Source organism: Acomys russatus, chromosome X (genome assembly GCF_903995435.1).
Source record: "Acomys russatus chromosome X, mAcoRus1.1, whole genome shotgun sequence".
Lineage (NCBI taxonomy): Eukaryota > Metazoa > Chordata > Mammalia > Rodentia > Muridae > Acomys > Acomys russatus.
The window spans coordinates 108,265,618-108,284,868 of record NC_067169.1 but is presented as its reverse complement, the minus strand read 5'-3'; the positions used below and the strand labels follow the sequence as shown (position 1 = coordinate 108,284,868).

Genomic DNA, 19,251 nt, shown 5'->3' with positions numbered 1-19,251 from the left:
TTCTGTTGGTACCAAGTCCTTGCAACCCATCTATTAAAACTACTGTGTTCTGTTTACAGCTCCAAGTGATAGCGTTCCTAAGACCATCTTCATGTGTTAGCCTCTTAACACTGCCCTTCCTTTTATTGTCTTGTCCCCTCAGGGACACAGATTCTCCAGTGCAACATACTTACCATGCCTCTGTCGTATAGAATGATGCCTTTAGTAGTCTTAGGGCCCAGTACCCCCCAAAAGTACTTCATTGGTACTGGAAAAAATGTTGCGCAGGGCCCCAAAGACTGAAACCCAGCTGAAGAGGTTGTCAGCTTGCCATGTGTGACTACACATTCCTCCCCTCTGGGCCCTCTTATCAATCAGGTGAAGGGGCCATTACTCCAACCCATGGTCATCTTCAGTCTGTGAGTACACGATTCCTAAATGTCACTTACTCTGTGGCCAGAGCCAGGTTGTCAAGACATAACAGTTGCCGGTATCAAGTCAGTGCTCTGTGTCACTTTCAGTGTCCTCCCCACCTCCCAAGTCTCCCTTCCCAGCATTCCTGTTTCCACATAGGCCCTAGCCACTCCTTTCCTCCCAACTTCCGCAGCTGCAGTGCGACCCATTGATACATGGTTGGTATCCATACAGAGGGCCAGGTTCTGAGGGGAGGCAGCACTGGCAGGCCTTGAGCAGGTCTGGGAAGTGTGGGGGGGGGAGGTGGTATTTCTACATAAAAGGACATGGTAATGTGTAGACACTGATACTTCAGTCACCCATCTAGAAAGTAGTTGCTCTAGTGTCCAAATCCAAGTCTGTGTGACTTGGATCAACCCTCCTCCTAGTTCCTGAGCGGTAATGTGGCTTGTAGAGTTAGTGGACACCACCAAAACAGTTCTTCCTGGTGCTGAGGAGAGAAGCCTTGCTATTGATTGTCTATTTCCTTGCTACCAGTCACCCCACTAAGCTCTCCTGGGATTGTGTCATATGCAGCTTTGAAGCAAACCATTCTCTCATTTTAATAATGAAGAAACAAGCGTGTTGTCACTTGCCCAGGATTTGAACCCAGGCAACTTGGCTTCGGTCATTACCCCGTTAGCTGAAGTTACTAGGCTCTGGTCCTGACAACGCTTCTCTGCTCAGTGTAGTAACTAGATATATAACCCCATTTCTCCCAAGCCCTGTCATGCAATAAGCAGGTGTCTTCTAAAGCAGTGGTAGCTTTCCTTATTGCTATGTCCGTTTCTGTGACAGTGTAGTGTCATAACTGACATACTAATAATATGCCTGGATGACCTCTCTCCTATGTCTGACTTCAGACAATCTCTCCGAACTTGTGTTTTTCCCATCTGAAAAATGGGCCCAGCATTTGTTGTGAGGACCTATTTGCTTCTGATGATCACATTTAAGGGCAAGCCACTGCAGAGGCAGATGCCTGGTGGGCCCATTTCTTGGGTAAGGAAAGGAAGGCGGGGGGGGGGGGGCATGACTTGTTACAGACTGTGGATCAATGGTAAAAGCGGTTCTGGGGATTTTAGGCAGTGTGGCTTTTTCTTTAGCACAACTTAGGACACCAGGTAAGGTTTTCAGATCAAGTGCTGTGGAAACAGAGCCGAGGCTATATAAGAATGTCTGACGGCTAGAGGGATGGTTAAGAGCACTGTCTGCTCTTCCAGAGGCCCTGAGTCCAATTCCCAGCAACCACATGGTGGCTCACAACCATCTGTAATGAGATCTGGTGCCCTCTTCTGGCCTGCAGGTGTACATGCAAACAAAGCACTCATATACACTCAATCAACCAATTAAAAAAAATAAGAATGGCTGAAGTGATAGAAGCACAGTTCAGTGCAGATTCAAGGGAAGCAAAGTTGGGAGGGGACTGAGAAAAGAGTGGTCACTGACAGGAGACCATGTAACTCATGTGGGTGGGTGGGGTAGGAAGGGGAGGAGTGCTGGGTGCAACAGCAAGGCTGAAAACAGAGCCTGCAGAGGTGGAAGGTGGTGGCATGGGACAGAGGCAGGGCCTCAGAAACTGACAGAGGCTCTCTTCATTAGTTTAAAGGTGTTTTCACAGGTAATCTCTCTAAAAAGAGCCACACCCAGAGGGGATGGTCCACAGTCTGAACAGTCGTAAGAGTCCTGGGTTCAAGTTGTAGCACAACAGAAAAAAAGGCTTGAGGTGGATTGACAAGTCTCAACCCCACCCGACCCACCCCAAGATGGCAAATGCTTCAGCGGAAGAGGGAGCACTCTGACTCCAGAATTTCACACAATGCTAACATCCAAAGGACATTCTTAGTTGACTTTGCCAGGGTGGGGCTCGTGAAAGCCTAACACTTTGCCACCCCTCCAATCCACCTTCAGCTGAAAAGGTAGCTTCTCAAAGTGCCCTCCAGGCCTTTGAAGCCTCTTAAGGGAAGAAGGCCTGGACACAGGAAGCGAGTCTAGCAGGCACGCACTGCCATCGCCCTCTTGAAATAAGACATGGGGCAAGGGCAGGGGCAGGGGCAGGGTGGATGGTTAAAAATCTGAGCTTCAGGGGCTCAAGTACACATGGCACAGGATGCCAGGGAGGCAGAGGCCAGGGAGGCAGAGGCCAGGGAGGCAGAGGCGAGGGAAGCAGAGGCCAAGGAGGCAGAGGCCAGGGAGGCAGAGGCCAAGGAGGCAGAGGAGAGGGAGGCAGAGGCCAGGGAGGCAGAGGCCAGGGAGGCAGAGGCGAGGGAGGCAGAGGCCAAGGAGGCAGAGGCCAGGGAGGCAGAGGCCAAGGAGGCAGAGGAGAGGGAGGCAGAGGCCAGGGAGGCAGAGGCCAAGGAGGCAGACGCCAAGGAAGCCTCTCCGTCTGCTCTTCCCTGCTTGGGCTTCAAGCACAAGTAAGGTCGTGGTGGGGAGGGCAGGTGGTGAAGATAGAGCAGCACAGGGATGGAGGAAGGAAGCAGCACGGTTCCTTCTCAAGCAGCAGCCTCATCTGGGACTCCCTTCCTGCCTTGCTATTCTGCCCACACAAGAGTCATCAGTTCTTGCCTTCTGTGGGCTGTGGAAATGCAGGAAATGCTTTGAGGCTGTTCTGTTTTGAAAATGGACGAGACTGGTGCCACAGGCGGGTGTACTGCACTGAGCTGAGTATATCCTAGATGTCAGGAGCAAGGTCTCCCAGAGTTTCTGGAGTAGTAGCATATTACATTTTCGTGCTTCATTTAGGCAGAGTAAGAAGACAGGAGACTGCCAGGTGAGGTGGCGCACGCCTTTAATCTCAGCACTCAGGAGGCAGAGCCAGGCGGATCTCTGTGAGTTCGAGGCCACCCTGGTCTACAAAGCCAGCCTGGTCCAGGACAGCCAAGACTAAGGCAGAGAGACCCTGTCTCAGACAGGAAGAAAAAAAAAAAAAAAAAAGACAGGAGACACATTCTTTCTATGCTGCTTTATTTTTATAAGGTACACTGGGGCTTTAGATGGAGATAGCTAATGACAAATGTGGAGATGAGGTGTCGGCAGCTACAGTAATATCTGAATATGGACTTTCATTACATGTTTGCTCGGATACTGTCTCGTTACATATGTACTATCATAATGGAGAGTACACAGAAGCAGGAGGTGGAAAGCCAGTCTCGGCCTGTGAAGGGTGAGGACCACCCCAGTGGCCCCCGCGATCCAGCTAAGCTCTGGAGGGAAAGTTCTAAGAATCACAAGAAAGGTCTTCTTGAACACAGACAAGGAGCAGACAACAGCTACGTTACAAAGACTTCAACTTGTCACGGTTTTACAATGTCTTTCTTGTTGATGACAGCCCTGTTGCCTGCTCAGCTGCCCCTCTAGAGTTTGTGTCACTTCTACATGGTGAATCTCAAAACTGCAGGAACGTCTGAGGAGGCTCCAATATTGTCATGCAAGTTTCCAAACCCATAAACTATTTCACTATTCATTAAAACAAGACAAATTTTTTTAAAAAATTAAAAGGACAGGAAGGTTAGTTTTGTTAAGTTTCCAGAAGTAGTCACTGTGACGATGTTCTGAAACAGGCTCGTTTTCTCAGCTCTGCTTAGACTTTCCAAATCACCTGTGTGTTCCATGCTTTAAAGTAGGAACGCTCAGAGAACTCGCCACGTGGGGGAGTCAAATGTTAGTATGGGGGAAAAGTCAGTTAAGAATTACAGCTAAGTTCAAAATGTTAATTCGCTGGAAATTTGTGTTAGTCATGTGAAAAGCACAAAAGAACAGAAGGAAGGTCAGAGTTTTTGATAAGGAAGTTAAACCATGCATTCTGGCAAGTTCTTGGACCGCCCACAGAAGAAGGTGAGCAGTGAGTTGGAGCAGCCGCTGCAACTCTGGCACAGCAGTCACGTGACTGCACAGTGGCTCCCAGCTGAGCCCCTGGAAGGCATCTCAGTGGGAGGAGCCTTATGGCCTTCCATCATGAGATGGCTGCATGGTTAGCACTTTTCTGCTCTATGAGGAACATGCAGAAGAGTCAATCTAAATTTTTGTTTTTCCATTGCAGCAAGAGAGAAATTATTTTTGCTGCAAGGTTGCTCTTTGCTAAATCCTAATATGATCACTGTGTGCCCTTGGTTGATTAATACTGTAAAATGGGAGAAAAGACAGAAAAGAGCAACTTTAAAGAGGTGGAGGCTCATTCTTCTCCTATGGATGGTGCAGAAGGAGTGAGCAAAGGACACAAAGCATGGTTCAAATACCATTTTACAGGACAGGAGCCCCTGTCAAGTTACAGCTTTTTGGCACAGTCAGGGCAATACACCTGCTCATTGTGAAACACAAAGCGCTTGTTGGCCAGATTCACGGAGCATTTTTTGCAGTGGAAGCAGTAGTCGTGCCAGGATTGTCCTTCATAGGCCACCACACTGGAGCCTTTACCAAACCCTGTGGGAAAACACAAGAAAACAGAGAGACAGCTGAACGAAGACAGATGAGGACTCCAGGAGTCAGAGATAAAATGACAACTTGCCCGTTCATAGAGCCGACAGGCACACAGTCAGTGTCTGCCTGGCTCTCCGCTCCCCTCTACTCGACCGCGCACTGTCTCCCACCGCGCATTGTCCCCCGCGACGCCACTGTCCCCCGCGCCGCCGCAACCCTTCTATGGCTGTCAAGGACCTGAAAAGATGCCAGAGCTCAGCCAATGGCTTCCCTGATTTATAGAACCCCTGTTCCCATGCCACCACCACTATTGCTCTGTGACGCGCACCGACCTCCCAGCATAACCAGTGTCTTTTTAAGTCAGGGCCATGGCATCAAAGTGGCCACCAGGAGGCAAACTTGGGCTGTTTGTGGGGTGTGCACTTACCGGGCCTTGAGGAGCTGCTAAGCTTCGATTTTTTCTATAAAGAACCACCACCCACGAGGGACAAGTCCTCTCTCCACCCGGATGCCTGCCCCGGAGGTTGGCGCTGGGAAACAGGGTGAGAGGCAAGCGTTTCCCGTGGCACACTGGGGGCTTCCTAGCTTTAGAGACTGGGTGGCTCACTCTTGACACAGTCCTTTTCCCTGAGGATGGCAAAAGTCTTCTCAAATGTACATTTCAAGGCTCCCCGGGGAGATGGGAAAATTGGAGGCAAGGGAAAGGGCTGGGGCACGTGGATCGCGGCCGCAAGATGAGGAATGAAGTGATTAGCTTTGCTTCTGATCACAAAAAAATTCAAAATAAACAAAAATGACCCTGCAAGCAGGCTTCTCTGCACTAGCCTTCCACTATGGGGTGGTGTAAAGCCAGGTTATAGCTATGTAGCCCTCCTAGCCCTCCCCAGCCCTCCTTTTATCCCCTCCCCCTTCCCCGCCAATAGCCCCTGCCACCCGTCTCCCCTTGACCCTACCCCCACCTCCCATTTCACCCCTGTACAGTGTCTTGCTCTCAGGCTTGTGAATTCCTGGCATGGTTAGTTGTCAACAGTAATCAGGAAGTGTTCTGCATTGCAAGGGCTAACTTGGTTTGGAAGCAATCCAAACTATTTGGGAGGGGGGCCTTTGGGGCCATAATGGTAGGGGCAGAAGGGCATTGTCTAGGGGCCTTTCGTGGATGAAACCGACGGCAGGAAAATGAGATGGTTATCATGCGCAAAACCTGGCCTGGCAGACTTAGCAAGGACTCTTTAGCCTACCAGTGATGGGGTTCTTGCATCCAGCACACTTCTTGGCCACAAAGTTCTTGTAGCAATCCACGCAGTAATACTGGTCCTCCACAGCGGTGAAACGCTGCCCAGCCAGCTTCTTAGAGCAGGTAACACACACAAAGCACTCGGCATGCCAGGGCTGATCCTGGTAAGTGATTCCTCCAGATGTGATGGCCTAGACCAAGGAGTGTAGCACCGGGATTCAGATTCAACAACCAGGCACTGTGCTGGGTGCTTTGCTGTACAGCACCTCATTTCATCACCATACAGCCATGGGAGGCAGGTGCTATTATTGTCCCCAGTTTACAGATGAAGACACCAAGGCCTAGAGAGGGCAAGCCTCTTTGAAAGACAATGAAGTAGAGGAGGCAGGCCTCCAGAGCCAGGGCTGCTAGGCTCAGAATAGAAGGGCACAACCAGAGAATCAGCTGTGGTGCTGCTTTCTAACCCCAGGCTCCTCGTCTGTAAAATGGGCACAATAATTCCGACGTCACAGGGCTATCGTGAGGATGGAATGAGATGGGGTGTGTGTGTGTGTCTGTGCAAGTGCTCTGAAAGCTATCAAATGCCAGGGAGCTAACGCTCGATGCACAACTACCACAACATACCTTGTTGCATTTCACGCAATGCTTGGCAAACTTGGTCTCATGGCAAGTGACGCAGTAGAAGTCCTCCCCTTTAGGGAAGAAGCTTCCGGTCCCAATGACTTGCTTGCAGTTGCTGCAGGTGAAGCAGTCTTTATGCCAGACGGTGCCCTTGTACTCCACATTCTGGTCTCCTGCAGGAGGAAGCAATAGGATAGCCCCACTGACAGGCTCTGCAGGGGGCTGCATCCACTCAGCATCCCAGCCCCGCCCCCAGAGGTGAGGGGATGCAGGCCCTGCAGTCAGTGGCCTCCCTCAGCCTATCCGTGTGCTAACTGCAGTCATGCCAACCCAGGGGTCTGTAACAGGTGGGGACTCCTGGCAGCACTATTTAGGATGAGGTACCTGAACCCCACCTCCCACCTCCACCATTGCAATGCCTTAGAGTTTCACTAGGGGGCTGCCTAACCCAAAAATGCCTAAGGAAGAAGCATGCATGGATCACTTACTACACCCAAAGGAGAAAACGCTACATACTTTTCACTTCATTCTCTTGCCACAGACTGTCCTCTCCAGTGTTCTTTGGTCTCCGAGTGTGTGCGTGTGTGCGAGCATATATATGTACGCATATATCCGTGTATGTATATGTGTACATATATATGCAAAAATCTCAAAGAAGCTCACAGCAACGTTAGCCCCACCATGACAAGCAAGCACACATCATGTCTGCCCTCAGGGTGGGAGGGGGCCAGTACCTGCCACAATGGACTTGAAGCACCCTTTGCACCTGGGGGAGTCTTCCCGAGTGGCACACTTGTTGCACAGGATCTTGCCATCCTTGGACACAAAGGTCTCGCTGGCCAAGGGGTGAAGGCACTTGGCACAACGGAAGCAGTTGTCATGCCAGTAGCGATTCTTATAGTGCACCTCCTGGACATCAAGCAGAGCAGGGTGGCCACTGTGAGGGGCACTGGGGGCGGTGGCATTAGCCTTACCATCAGGGCCAGCTAACTACTCACTCAGATGCCAGTGGGGCTGCCCTGTGGTGAGTGCTTGTAGGAAGAAAACTGCGGTGAAGAGGAAGGCCTCACAGTCCCCAGGCACATAAGGGTAGAGGTGGGAGGGCCCTCAGCACCAATCTGAAATCCAAATGCTCCAAAAAGCTTAAGCTTTTTGAGGGCTAACAGATCTCACAAGGAGAAAGGTACACATCTGGTGTCATGTGCCAGGTCACAGTGACAGTGTCAAAGCACAACATGCAGTTTATTCTGTGTCCCTGGGGGAAAACAAGCCCCTTCCAGTCCATTCAGCTACAGCAGACAGATGCCATTCCACAGACAAGTATTTTAAAAATGTAACCACAGTCAAAGAAAAGGAGGCCAGAGGCCATGAGTTTGAGAGAAAGCGTGTGGGAGCTGGTAGATGTCCAGAAGAGGTTGGAGGGAGGAAAGGGAAAGAGGAAAAGGATATAATGATAGTTAATTTAAAAATCGGAACACGGTATAAAATCACCTTCAGGCTATGTACACAGAGGCTATATGAAATGTAAATGACTTTTGTGCTTAGACTTGGGTATCGTTATCAAGAGCCTCCATTAAATATGTGGAAGTATAAAATCAAACACTTTCGTTGCTCGGCATCGCAGATAAAAAGCTTCCCAGCCTGCACTATGAAAGAGCTGGCAAGGGCCTGGGTGGGCCATCTAGTCCAAGGCCCATATTAATTAGTTTCGTTTTGTTTTATTTTGCTTTGTTTTAGCTAGGGCCATCAAAAGCACCATGGGGAGCAGAGAGTCTGCCTCAACCATTTAAGGCTGCTGTGGTGAGAATTCAATGTGGCAGTGTTGCTGGCAAGGCTGCAGGAAAAACACCTGAAGGCCAGCCTGCCCTGTTTCCCCCGTCAGGGACAACAGGTACCTTGGCATCAGCACTTATGGGCTTGCGGCAGTCCACGCAGGTGTTGGCGCAGAACTTGTCAAAGCACTTCAGGCAGCAGTGGTGGCCATCCTTCTGCACATACTTCTTGCCCTGCAGGGGGTCCCTGCAGTAGTGACAGTCGAACTTCTCAGACATGGTGCCCACCTTATAGCTGGAGGGACCTGTAGGGGCAGGCAAGCAGAACAAGTGAGCAAAGGGGAAACACAAGCCTGCTCTGCTGCAGAAGGCCCTGTGCACTGCTGCCATGTAGCTAGGAAAGCCTCTGAGTCCATTGAAGCCTGGCTTGTTACCAAGGCTCACAGCAACTGATACTTCACTATGGCTCCCAGGAAGAAAATGCCTCTGGATTTGAACTCCAAGTGTCACATGTCAAGGGCCAGTAACTCCCTGAGGACATGTCAGAAAAATCACTGTGCTGACTCACAGGACACTAAGGAGGACAAGTGGGCCAGAGCTTATACTGGCTAAGGTCACCACACAGGGAGATTCTGGGAGATTCTTCCATCGTTGAATAGCGACCAGGAATGGAAAGGGGAATGGAAAGGTGAGGTGGGGCAGGAAAAGAAGGAAGACTATTGGGCAAGGCAGGAGTACCATGTGCATTATAGCGCGGGTCCATGTGCTACCCTCCCAGCCAGCTCAGACAGTTCGAAAGAGTGAGGTACAGCCGAGGCCAGGAGTCCTGATCCCATGGCTGCCAGGTACACAACAAAGCAGGAGCCTGTCTGACAACTCTTACCTCCTATTGTCCCCTTTTAGGGTCGTGAGAATATTTCCTAGTGGTCTCACTTCCCTCCTGTCTATACAGTTCCATTAATCAGAACCAAAATTTAACAGCCAAGTCATTACCCACAGGCACACCCACAGCCCTCATGAACTTGTTCCAAATGTTTAAGCGGACTTGAAAGCAGGTAGAAGCAGTTTCACTCCTTGAAGCGATCCCAAAGACTTTTGTCCCAGATACTTTCCTGATGGCAGAGCCCTGGGCAACAGGCATTCTCACCTGGCGTGGGCACGGTCTGCAATTATTTGTCAGAGTGAGGTGCACTTTTGTGATACATCAAAATCAAGTCTCTCAGGTCAAGCCAGTGAGAACTGGCCTATCCACAGAAGTATTACCTTTTAGCATATTTGCTGTTCTAAACAGCCAAAGTTTCAAATATAATCTGGAAAACTGATTTTGCAAAGGTTAAACATCATTCCAAGAACCTCCTCTCTCCATTCCCTTCATATGACCACCTCGCTTCACTCATCCACACCCCAGCAGCAGCCCTAGGTAACCATAAACAGCAAGCCTACAAAACTGCAGGGCTGGACTCAGGTCTTTTGTAGTCCCTTTGCCAAGTCATTTTTCAAAGGAATCCTGCCACCAGGAAGGGTTTTTTTTATTAGCTCCCAACTTCTTTATGCATATGCGAATTTTCTATCCCCACTAAAAAAAAAAAAGGGAATTTACATAAGTAAATAGACAGCAATTAGTTAATTTGTGTTAGACACATGAGAACTGGAACTATTTTAACTCAAAGTATTCGCCCTGCCTGGAATTTAGAGAAAGAATGGGGAAAAGAAACGAGCAGTTGCCTGCTACTCACCACAGCTCCTCCACCAACTGAACAGCCCCAAACTCCTGCTTGGGGTTCCATTCCTGAGTTTTTTTTTTTTTTTTTTTTTTAATGCAACCACATGTCCAACTTGTTTGGATTCTGTTACCATAGGCAACCAAATAGCAGAGAGTGAGCTAAGGAAACCACACCCTTTGTCTGGGAACACACGCTTTGGCTGCTTGGGCTGAGGCTGGTGAATGCTTACTCAGACCCCTATCAGACTCTTATACCAGTCACTCAACAAGGGAAAGCAGGCCACGGAACACACACAATGCCTACTGCCTTTCTCTTCCACCACCCGAGCCCCGCGCTCAGAGAACGGACATAGGAAGCAAATGAGAGACACTTTTGTGCAGACAGTTGCTTGGCAAAGATGTGTCACTGTCAAGTCAATAGGGAAGATGAAAGAACAGTTCTTGCTCGTGCTTTTCTTGAAGAACCCTAGCGACATTCTCTTGTGTCCACAGAATAGATACAGAGTGCTTCCACACAAGGAAGCCGGGCCTGTCTCCTCAAGTTATCCACTTACTATGAGGCATCTGTTCAGCTTCCTGTAGCCTACAGGCACCAGTACCTGCGGCCAGGACAGCCGTTGGAAAATCCCTTTCCGTTCGTTCTGGCTGGTCTCTCTCATTTTTCTTCTGCCATGTGGAAATTGTGCAACAGTTGGTTGCATATATCGACAAAGATGTGCTTTCTTGCTAAGATCTGATTTGAGAAACCAACTGATTCTTTAGTAAAGGTAGATGCCAGGGTAGCCTGGTGGTACCCATAACCCCTGCTCCACAAGAGACTGATGACTGATACAGAAGGATCCCAGGTTCAAAGCCTGTCTGCCCTACAAAGGGAGTTCAAAGCTAGCCCATGCAGCTTAATACAACTGCCACCTCATAACTTTTTGAAAAGTCTGAGGGTACAGCTTAGGAGGAGGAGCTATGTCTAACACACGTTGAGTCCCTGATTTTAATCCTTCAACCCTTTGAACCACAAACTAAATAAAATGAAAGGAAACACAAGGAACTCAAAATGTCAGTGGCTCCTCGGTGCCATGGCAAGGCCACATAGTGTGTAGAGATCAGTGTAATGGTGGTGGACTTAGCCCTTCAGTGCTTATCATCGGGCCATACTGGAAAAGCAATCAGCTCCCTTATGGAGCTGTCTAGTTCTTGTTTACTCTCACTTTCTTGATGTCTAGAAAAGCAGTAATGTATTCTAAATAGTTCTTTATTCAAGAACTGTACTGATTTCCACCTTTTGGTATTGCTGAGTCATAAATTTATGGTTAAAATATAGGTGCTAGCATCACACAAAAGGAAAACATGCTGGAAAACACAGCAAATTTCTTTTATAGATATCTAGGGGTTTTGTTTTGACTTTTCTTTGAGACAATGTCTAACTCTGTAGCCCAGGATGGCCCTGAATTTGCAGTGTATTTCCTACTTTGACCTCCTAAATGTTGGGATTTTACAGGCATGAGCAGGTTTTCAAGAGAAAGATCGCTACACTATGGTTCAGAGTAACAAAGAGATACCTGCCAAGCCTTCTTTACTTTAAATGCACGTATTTTCAGACAATCCCAGGAGCGAGGCCCCAAACTTTTGACACTTTGACATGATGCTGTGATCTACAAATGTGTTGGGCTACATTTATAGCTATCGTAGGATGCCTGTACCGTGTATTGAAAATGCCCATCAATGAAAACACACACTTCCATATCATTCCTTTAAATGACAGGGTCCTAAAGCACACCATAAACTAGCCAACTCCACGATAACAATATCAGTAAGAAAGCCCTCAGGTCTCAGTGCTTTTAAGTTTTAGCTTTTGGCAGTACATCTTTTTGCTTTTGTTGTTGGTTTGGTTTGGTTGGTTGTTTGTTTTAACAGCTTAGGGTGTACTGGAACCCATTTTGTAGATCAGGATACCCTTGAACTCACAAAAATCCACCTGCCTCTGCCTCTAGGGTGCTGGGATTAAAGGAGTATGCTGCCACCATCATCCTACCCAGCTATCTTATTCATATTTTAAAAGCAAGAGAAATCAGTGTCACCTCAGATTCCCCACTTTAGTATACTTAAGCCTAGATTCTGAATGCAGTTAGATAAAACAGATTTCAAAGGGCCTATTTTAGGACGGATTTTTAACAATTGGCTTATGTCATTTCTACGTATGGAAACACCTATTAATCAAGATAAAATAGACATCTAAAGATGTTGGCTTTATCACGTAATGCAAACAAGTTGGAGATATTTAAAGTATGTTAGTAACGTCAAATTCATTAACTTTAATTTATTTTTCAAAAAGTCTAAGTGAAACTTTGGGCAACCTGAATTATCCAATGTCTCATCTATCTAATTGTACGATTATTTGGTACAATACTATCTCAAACCCTTACAACATATTCTTTACTATAAAGCTAGAGTAATATATTCTTCCCGGTGAAACAGTCTCTGCACCAAAACTTCACATAAAATACAGGTAATATGTTCAAGACTAAAACATTCACAGGATTTAATGATGCAAAGGACCCATTCAACACATGGCAATGCTGGTACAAATGTTCCTAAAGGAGAATAAATGTCCTAAGTGAGTACCAAGGAAGGTGGAGCCACACTTCAAAATTTGTGGGGAAGGAAAGGCTTGCAGTTTCCCCTCTTTGCCTTCATTAGAAATCACCAGATGAGAACGAAAAATGAACTCCCTTAGTACAGCTCTCTCTACTCTTGCTGAATCTCATACTTTTCAACATTTATCTCTGAAGAAATAAATGTATCCTCTTATGCAACTTTTAAGAACATGAAATGTTCAACCTTTTACACCCTACAAACTTCCAGACACATTTGCCTTGACCTAAGGTACTTTTAACTTGGAAAGGTCAGCCATTATTAAATGAAAATTTTGCTACACATAATTACAATGCTGCTTCCTTTATTGCTTCCTTGTGAAGGAGGACACTGTGTCCTAGGGTGTTTTCTCTGATGAATTTTAATCTCAGAGCAGCCTTCATTTGTACATGGTAGGGAGATTTCTGTCGCAGACAATTCTGCCAGTATAATAGAAGCCCGGAACCTAGTCCTAAACTTTATATATAGAAATCACTCAGTGTGCCCTGCTGGCAGACAGATGGAGAAAGATTTGTGCAGTTAACCTTCTAAAACTGTGTGGACATGCACTCAGTATGGATTCTAGCCAATGATCTGAGCCTCTGTTTCTAGGCAATATTGATTTTCCTACTGGAAGAATTTTTTTTTGTCTTTCATGACCCAAATTCTCTTCTACTTTTATGGATAAAGGAACCTACTACAATGCAAAATACTATGTCCCGCTTATAAAGTTCACCTCCCATTATCCTGAGGTCTCCAAATCTAAATTATACATACCTTTCACTCATGTGAATTGTCATCTGATTTTTCTAAGCTATCTTTGGTATAAATGTGTTTAAGGAAAGCAATTCTGGGCAGTTAAAACTATGGCTAGGTGATCAAACATTACCTAGCTAGTTGAAGGTGGAGATACGACTTTCTATGCCTTTTTCAAAATATGCATCATTCTTCATTCAATAAGCAAGCTTCCTCTTTCAAAAAAACTTGATTTATAATCCACTTACTGAGCAGTGCCTACAAAATCCTCCATATCTCAACCAAAGAAATTAAGAGGCTATGGGATGGTCTATGAGAAAAAGGTTTGTGTGAGGATGAGGACCTAACTTTGGCTCCCCAGCACCCACATAATAAGGCCAGAGGGCACTGCTGTGTGCCTCCGGAAGCAGTGAGGGGACAAGCCCTGCAGCTTGTACTTACCAGCCAGGCTAACTGAATTGGTCAGCTCCATGTTCACTGAGAGACTCTGTCTCCAAAAATAAGATGAAGGGTAACTGAAAACACCCAACACTGACCACTGGCCTACACAAGCACATGCGTGTACACACACACACACACACACACACACACACACACACATATACAACTAGGCACCCTCACACAGATGTGTACACATACAAAAGAAGACTGACCTAGCTTTACATTTAATCATACACACATCCAACTAACACTTAGAAACACTTAGAAGCAGAAACTACTATTAGTTCATTAAAGCAGAGAACTCCATTGTAACACTTTTTCTTAGCACACACACCTATTAGACAAGATTTGTATTCCACAAAGTCTTGCTTATGATTTTATGTATTTTTCTAATGTCTTTCATGCTAATATGCATTTGTCCCCCAAACCAAGTGGTTCAAATGAACATTTCATGAGAAAGCAGGTGCTCTATCTAGTTTGTCTTCTCTGTGTGCTTTGCCTCGTTGCTCTAACAGCAAACACTGAACACCACCCAGATGGAAAACAACACCCAGCTCTTTTCTCGTCTGTGCACTGCTCGGCACAGCACATCAGTGCCATAGCAATAAGTATTGCCATCCAGAGAAAAGGACATATTTGCATTCCTGAGAACATTCAACAAATGGAAGGAAGCCTCAGCTGATGAATAGGACCCTTGTGTGATAGACAGCCTGGCACACACCTGGAGGTGTCATCAGACACGGGGATAAAGAGCTGAATAGCCTCAAGGAGATGGTGCTTATGAGTCATAGCTGAAAAACAGTCTCTCATCAAGTATCGTAAAAAATTCAGCAAGTGTTATTATTATTATTTGCTTAAAATAGCACTTGAACATGATGATTTAACATTTCTAGCAACTTCTCTAGAATGCCATATCTGATTAAAAATGTTAAAAGCTCTGTTGGGTCACTGATGTACAGATAGCACCGTTTTCTTCGTTCATGTCTGCTGTAGGAAGGGCTGGATGCACGATTGGTAAACAAAATCATATCTGCTTCTAGTCCCCCATCAGACAAAGTTGTGACCAACTACCACTGTCTGTCAGTGACTGTAAGAAGGCAGTTCCCTTCCATTCCTCTCTTCTTCCCCCAGCTCTCAATTTCCATTTCTGGCACTTAAAAAGGAAAAAAAAAAAAAGGCTGAGTGGTGGTGGTGCTGGTGTACGCCTTTAATCTCAGCACTCAGGAGGTAGAGACAGGTGGCTCTCTGAGTTTGAGGCTGGCCTGGGTTACAAAGTGAGTCCAGGATAACCAGAGTGGCACAGAGAAACCCAGTCTCGGGGGGGGGGGGGGGGGAGTTGACAGGCGTTTGAGAAGTACTGGGTAGTTGGCTGGTGAACAGAACTAGTAACTTTAGGATATGAAAAATAATCTTGATTCTATCTCCACCCTCATTCTGGGCCTTGACTTAAAAAGCCAGAGTAAAAGGAATTGAACGGATTTTTTTTTCAGACAAAAATGTTCAATGCTGAAAGTATACACGTTTGTCCTTAAAACGTCCCCCTTAAAATGCCCTGAGTGTGTGTACAGCCACTAAACGTGTATCTAAATCCAAAGGCCTTAGGCTTTGCATTGCTCCACTGAACCTGTTTCAGAGCAACCCTGATTTTCCTCTCTCCTCCATGGAACTAGTTAGTCTCTGCTTCTATGTAACTGAACTTAACATGATGAAAACTGCTATTTCTTGATTTGAGAAATCATGTAACAAGTGCAAACAACTGCTCTAACAATTTAGGTACTGTTATTTAGTTTTTATTTATTAGCGTTATCACCTGACAGTATATTGCCTCACAGGCAATATTTTTAGGTATGCCATAAATACCATCTATTAAGCCAATTGCTTTTGAATCTTAATTAGTAAATAAATCTACCAGTTGCTGCACAGTCGATGTCCATAGGAAAACTGGTCCAGCTGACTGAGGGCAGATAATCACCAACTCAGCCATGTGCTACCATGTTTGTAAAACAGTCTCTGAGGGTTACAGAAAAATAAAACAGCTTTTGAACACTCAGAAACTGCACGTTAATTAGACCGTTAATTAATGCTAATTAATTAATGTGAGGAATACCACTGTACCCTATGTGCTTAAAATGATTGAAAAAGGGATCTCTTCAAAAACTAATCCCATTGTCAAAATATCAACAGGCAATCCCAACTTTCAAAACTAAAACTTGCAAAAATAAAAAATAAAATAAAATAAAAAGACTACCATCAGTAGTAACTTTGTTCCTTAACCTGAAAGTTGGGAACTAGGGCCAAGCGTGTGGTTTCTGCCCAACTATCTTCATGGGCTCCAAGAAAAGGAGCTGTTACTTGGGCAGAGGGCAGCAGAGCATCAGCTCCAGCCTTGGCTTTAGGGAGTGACCCAGAAAGCAGGCTAAATTCACAGTGCTGGGCTTCCATCGTCCAGCCCCTAGTTCACAGCCATCTTGTTTAGGGCCAAAACAATCCCTAATGCTGGGCTATAAAACATGTAGAAAACTCTCACTCATGGTCTTAAATATCTAGGGGTTAGGAAACTTTTTCAGCTAAGAATAACAAAGACTGTATTTCCCATAACAAAGAGACCTATAACTGTTTCTTTAGAAAAATTAAGAATACTGTTCAGTTAAAGGAAAGATGTGTTAAGTTCTTTGTGAATACTTTGAGTTATAAATAATCCTCTCCCTCTCCACATTCAATTTACCTTTCCCTAGAGAGCTCAAGTTAGATTTCAAGCACCCTAGAGATGCAAAGCAGCCTCAGGAATGACCTAAGATTCCTAACGATCCCCGACAAAACAACAACAATCATCAACCTTCTTCTCTCACATCGTCTTTTAGTTTTACAAGACATCCTGAAATGTAAAATAAAAATCAATCAATCAAGCATCTAAGCTTACTTAAGGAAGAACACTTTCATCTTTAAAATAGCACAAGAACAAAACAGACACCAGCTAGGATTTACTTACCATTTACACAGCACTAAAGTCATTCAATCCAATTTATCTTTCAGAAAAATGACAGATTCATTGGCCTGAAACAATTGCCTTTGAGATAAGAGAAAGAACAGCGAGTTTTTACCTGAGTGCCTTTGAGAAGCCATGGCTCAGAGGCCAAGTTCAGGAGCAGTACCAACACCCGTCTTCTCTCAACCCCAGATGATAACGCTGTGGCTCATTTGTGAACATACATTTAAGGGGAAGCAGCTCACACAAAAATAACCAAGAGCAGATGTCCCACCCCTCCCCTGAGATCACAACCTTAATCCCACTAGAAAATTCTTAACCATTTTAGGTGATCCAAGGGAGAAGAATAGGACCCAGTAAAAATACCAAGCGCTACATATAAATACCTGCGGGGCTACTCAGCCTCCAAATTAGCTTCAGAGCCAGAAAGGCCACATAGAAAGTCATCACCATCACAGTACCGGAATAAAATTTGGACTCGGCTCTGACATAGCTAAATGCTGAGCCAACCTTATTAATTCACTTTATTTGCCACAAGAGCTTGCCTCTGGTCCTATAAATAATGCATTTTTGTCCTGCTAATGATGAAAATAACTATAGGAGATGGACTTTTGCTACCAGTGTAATTAAAAGAAGTTAGACACTACAATGAGAGAGCTTAAGAGCATTATAGATATTTAATGTCTTCTTGACTATGTACCAGCAAACAGCAGATCACTAAACAGGGAGTGATTCTAGGCACCCTAACACCAGGCTCAGATAGAACAGAATGGTATAGGTCCCACACATGCACACACCTGCTACATCTACAGTAGAGCTAGTCTGTCTTACATTTTTTTTGTGCCAAGGACAATGATTAAAAAAATAAATAAAAACAGACAGCAAGCATCATATGTTATAGTAGCTCCATGGGCCACCATTGGCTGCACACTGGTGATTGTGAACAGGTTCTAAGAAAAGACTCAAGACTGTGTCCTAGGACCTTTCCTTTGCCTTGGCTCCCACCTCACTGGCTTCCTTGCTGTCCTCTGTCCCCTCTCAGGACAAAGTCTCTCCCAGATGTTCCTCCCACCACCTCAAGTCTTCACTCAAAAGCCACTTCAAGAGCCCATAGTGCTCCCACCCTCTTCCCAATACGATGTTCCTTCAGTTCTAAAGACCTTCTAAGAGAAGACAGCAAAGTGACTTCTCTGTCTGTCTGTTGGCTTGTTTGTTTTTTTCATTCTTCCGTCTGCTCTGTGTTGGTTGCCTCATCTAGAATACAACCCAACTCCCCAGGAAGTACTCATAAGCTATGTGATTGAGGAATATATCAAGACAAGCTAAAACAGAGTCCCATCTAGGACCTAAAAAGTGGGATTGGTTATAAACTCCAATTCCCTGGGCTAGGTACTTAACAACCATTATTCAGGCTGTTCCTGTAGCATAGAGTAGCCAATGCGATATGGATAGATGGGTATAGGAGTTAGTTTCCCACTACTTTTAGCCTTTGAGCTTTCAAGGAAAAGTTACTCAAAAAGATAGCTGAAATTTCTGCTCACTCTTGGTTATCTGGAAATGGCATAAGAATAAAATTCAGGCTACTTAGTTAAAAAGAAAAAGCCTAGAAAAATAAGGGGCATGGCATGTGCTCTCTTCCACACCTTCCTAGACATTTCCCTGTTCGTGATGATTAAATCATTACCGACTAGTTCAACAATACCACACCCCTAAAATCAACATACACTGTTCACCTAGGGAAATGGTTTTACTTTATTTATCTTAAACTTTAGATTTTCGTGAGGCAAAATCATCAGTAGGGTCAGTGTGTTATTTTAATGCCCTTCTTAGCAGTGCTGTGAAGAATACGCTTCATGTACCTAATGCTGTCTTATAGGACATCATTTCTAGTTTCAAGTTTGACACTGGGGATGTAGATTTTATAGCAACTATGGCAGTTCATTTAGGTGTTGGTTCGTTTTGAAAAGCAAATAGAGATTATGGTCATATGGCTTCATGAAGTTGGCAAATACACTTGGGTCTATTTTGTCTCAAATATAAGATAATATATAAAGATAAGAGAGTGACTTTGTTATCACTAGTTAGTCAGTGATGACGAGCCAGTGTGATCCGGGTGTTCAGCCTACTACTATATTTATTCCACTTGCAACATACACCAACCATGTTCCTCAACTCTCCTAAGAGACTTTATTAGGCATGACTACTCTCTGCTTGGACACTGGCCCCCAAAGTTAATGTTAAC

The 19,251-nt window shown here is 45.5% G+C and overlaps 1 protein-coding gene across 3 annotated transcripts; it reads right to left on the bottom strand.

The window, feature by feature from the left end:
• Window positions 1–3,379: 3,379 nt before the first annotated feature.
• Fhl1 (four and a half LIM domains 1) lies at window positions 3,380–17,335 on the bottom strand. 3 transcript variants are annotated; one of them, XM_051142238.1, is made up of 7 exons: window positions 17,125–17,335; window positions 8,599–8,780; window positions 7,438–7,612; window positions 6,707–6,876; window positions 6,087–6,273; window positions 5,276–5,475; window positions 3,380–4,851 (listed from the first exon to the last, which is right to left on the bottom strand). In XM_051142238.1, the coding sequence occupies exons 1-7, from the start codon at window positions 17,144–17,146 to the stop codon at window positions 4,768–4,770; spliced, it is 1,020 nt and encodes a 339-aa protein (XP_050998195.1). In that variant the 5' UTR covers window positions 17,147–17,335; the 3' UTR covers window positions 3,380–4,767. The 3 variants fall into 3 exon arrangements, with proteins under 3 accessions (XP_050998195.1, XP_050998196.1, XP_050998197.1); XM_051142239.1 differs by lacking the exon at window positions 5,276–5,475 and having other exon boundaries at window positions 17,125–17,306; XM_051142240.1 differs by lacking the exons at window positions 5,276–5,475; window positions 6,087–6,273 and having other exon boundaries at window positions 17,125–17,333.
• Window positions 17,336–19,251: the final 1,916 nt, after the last annotated feature.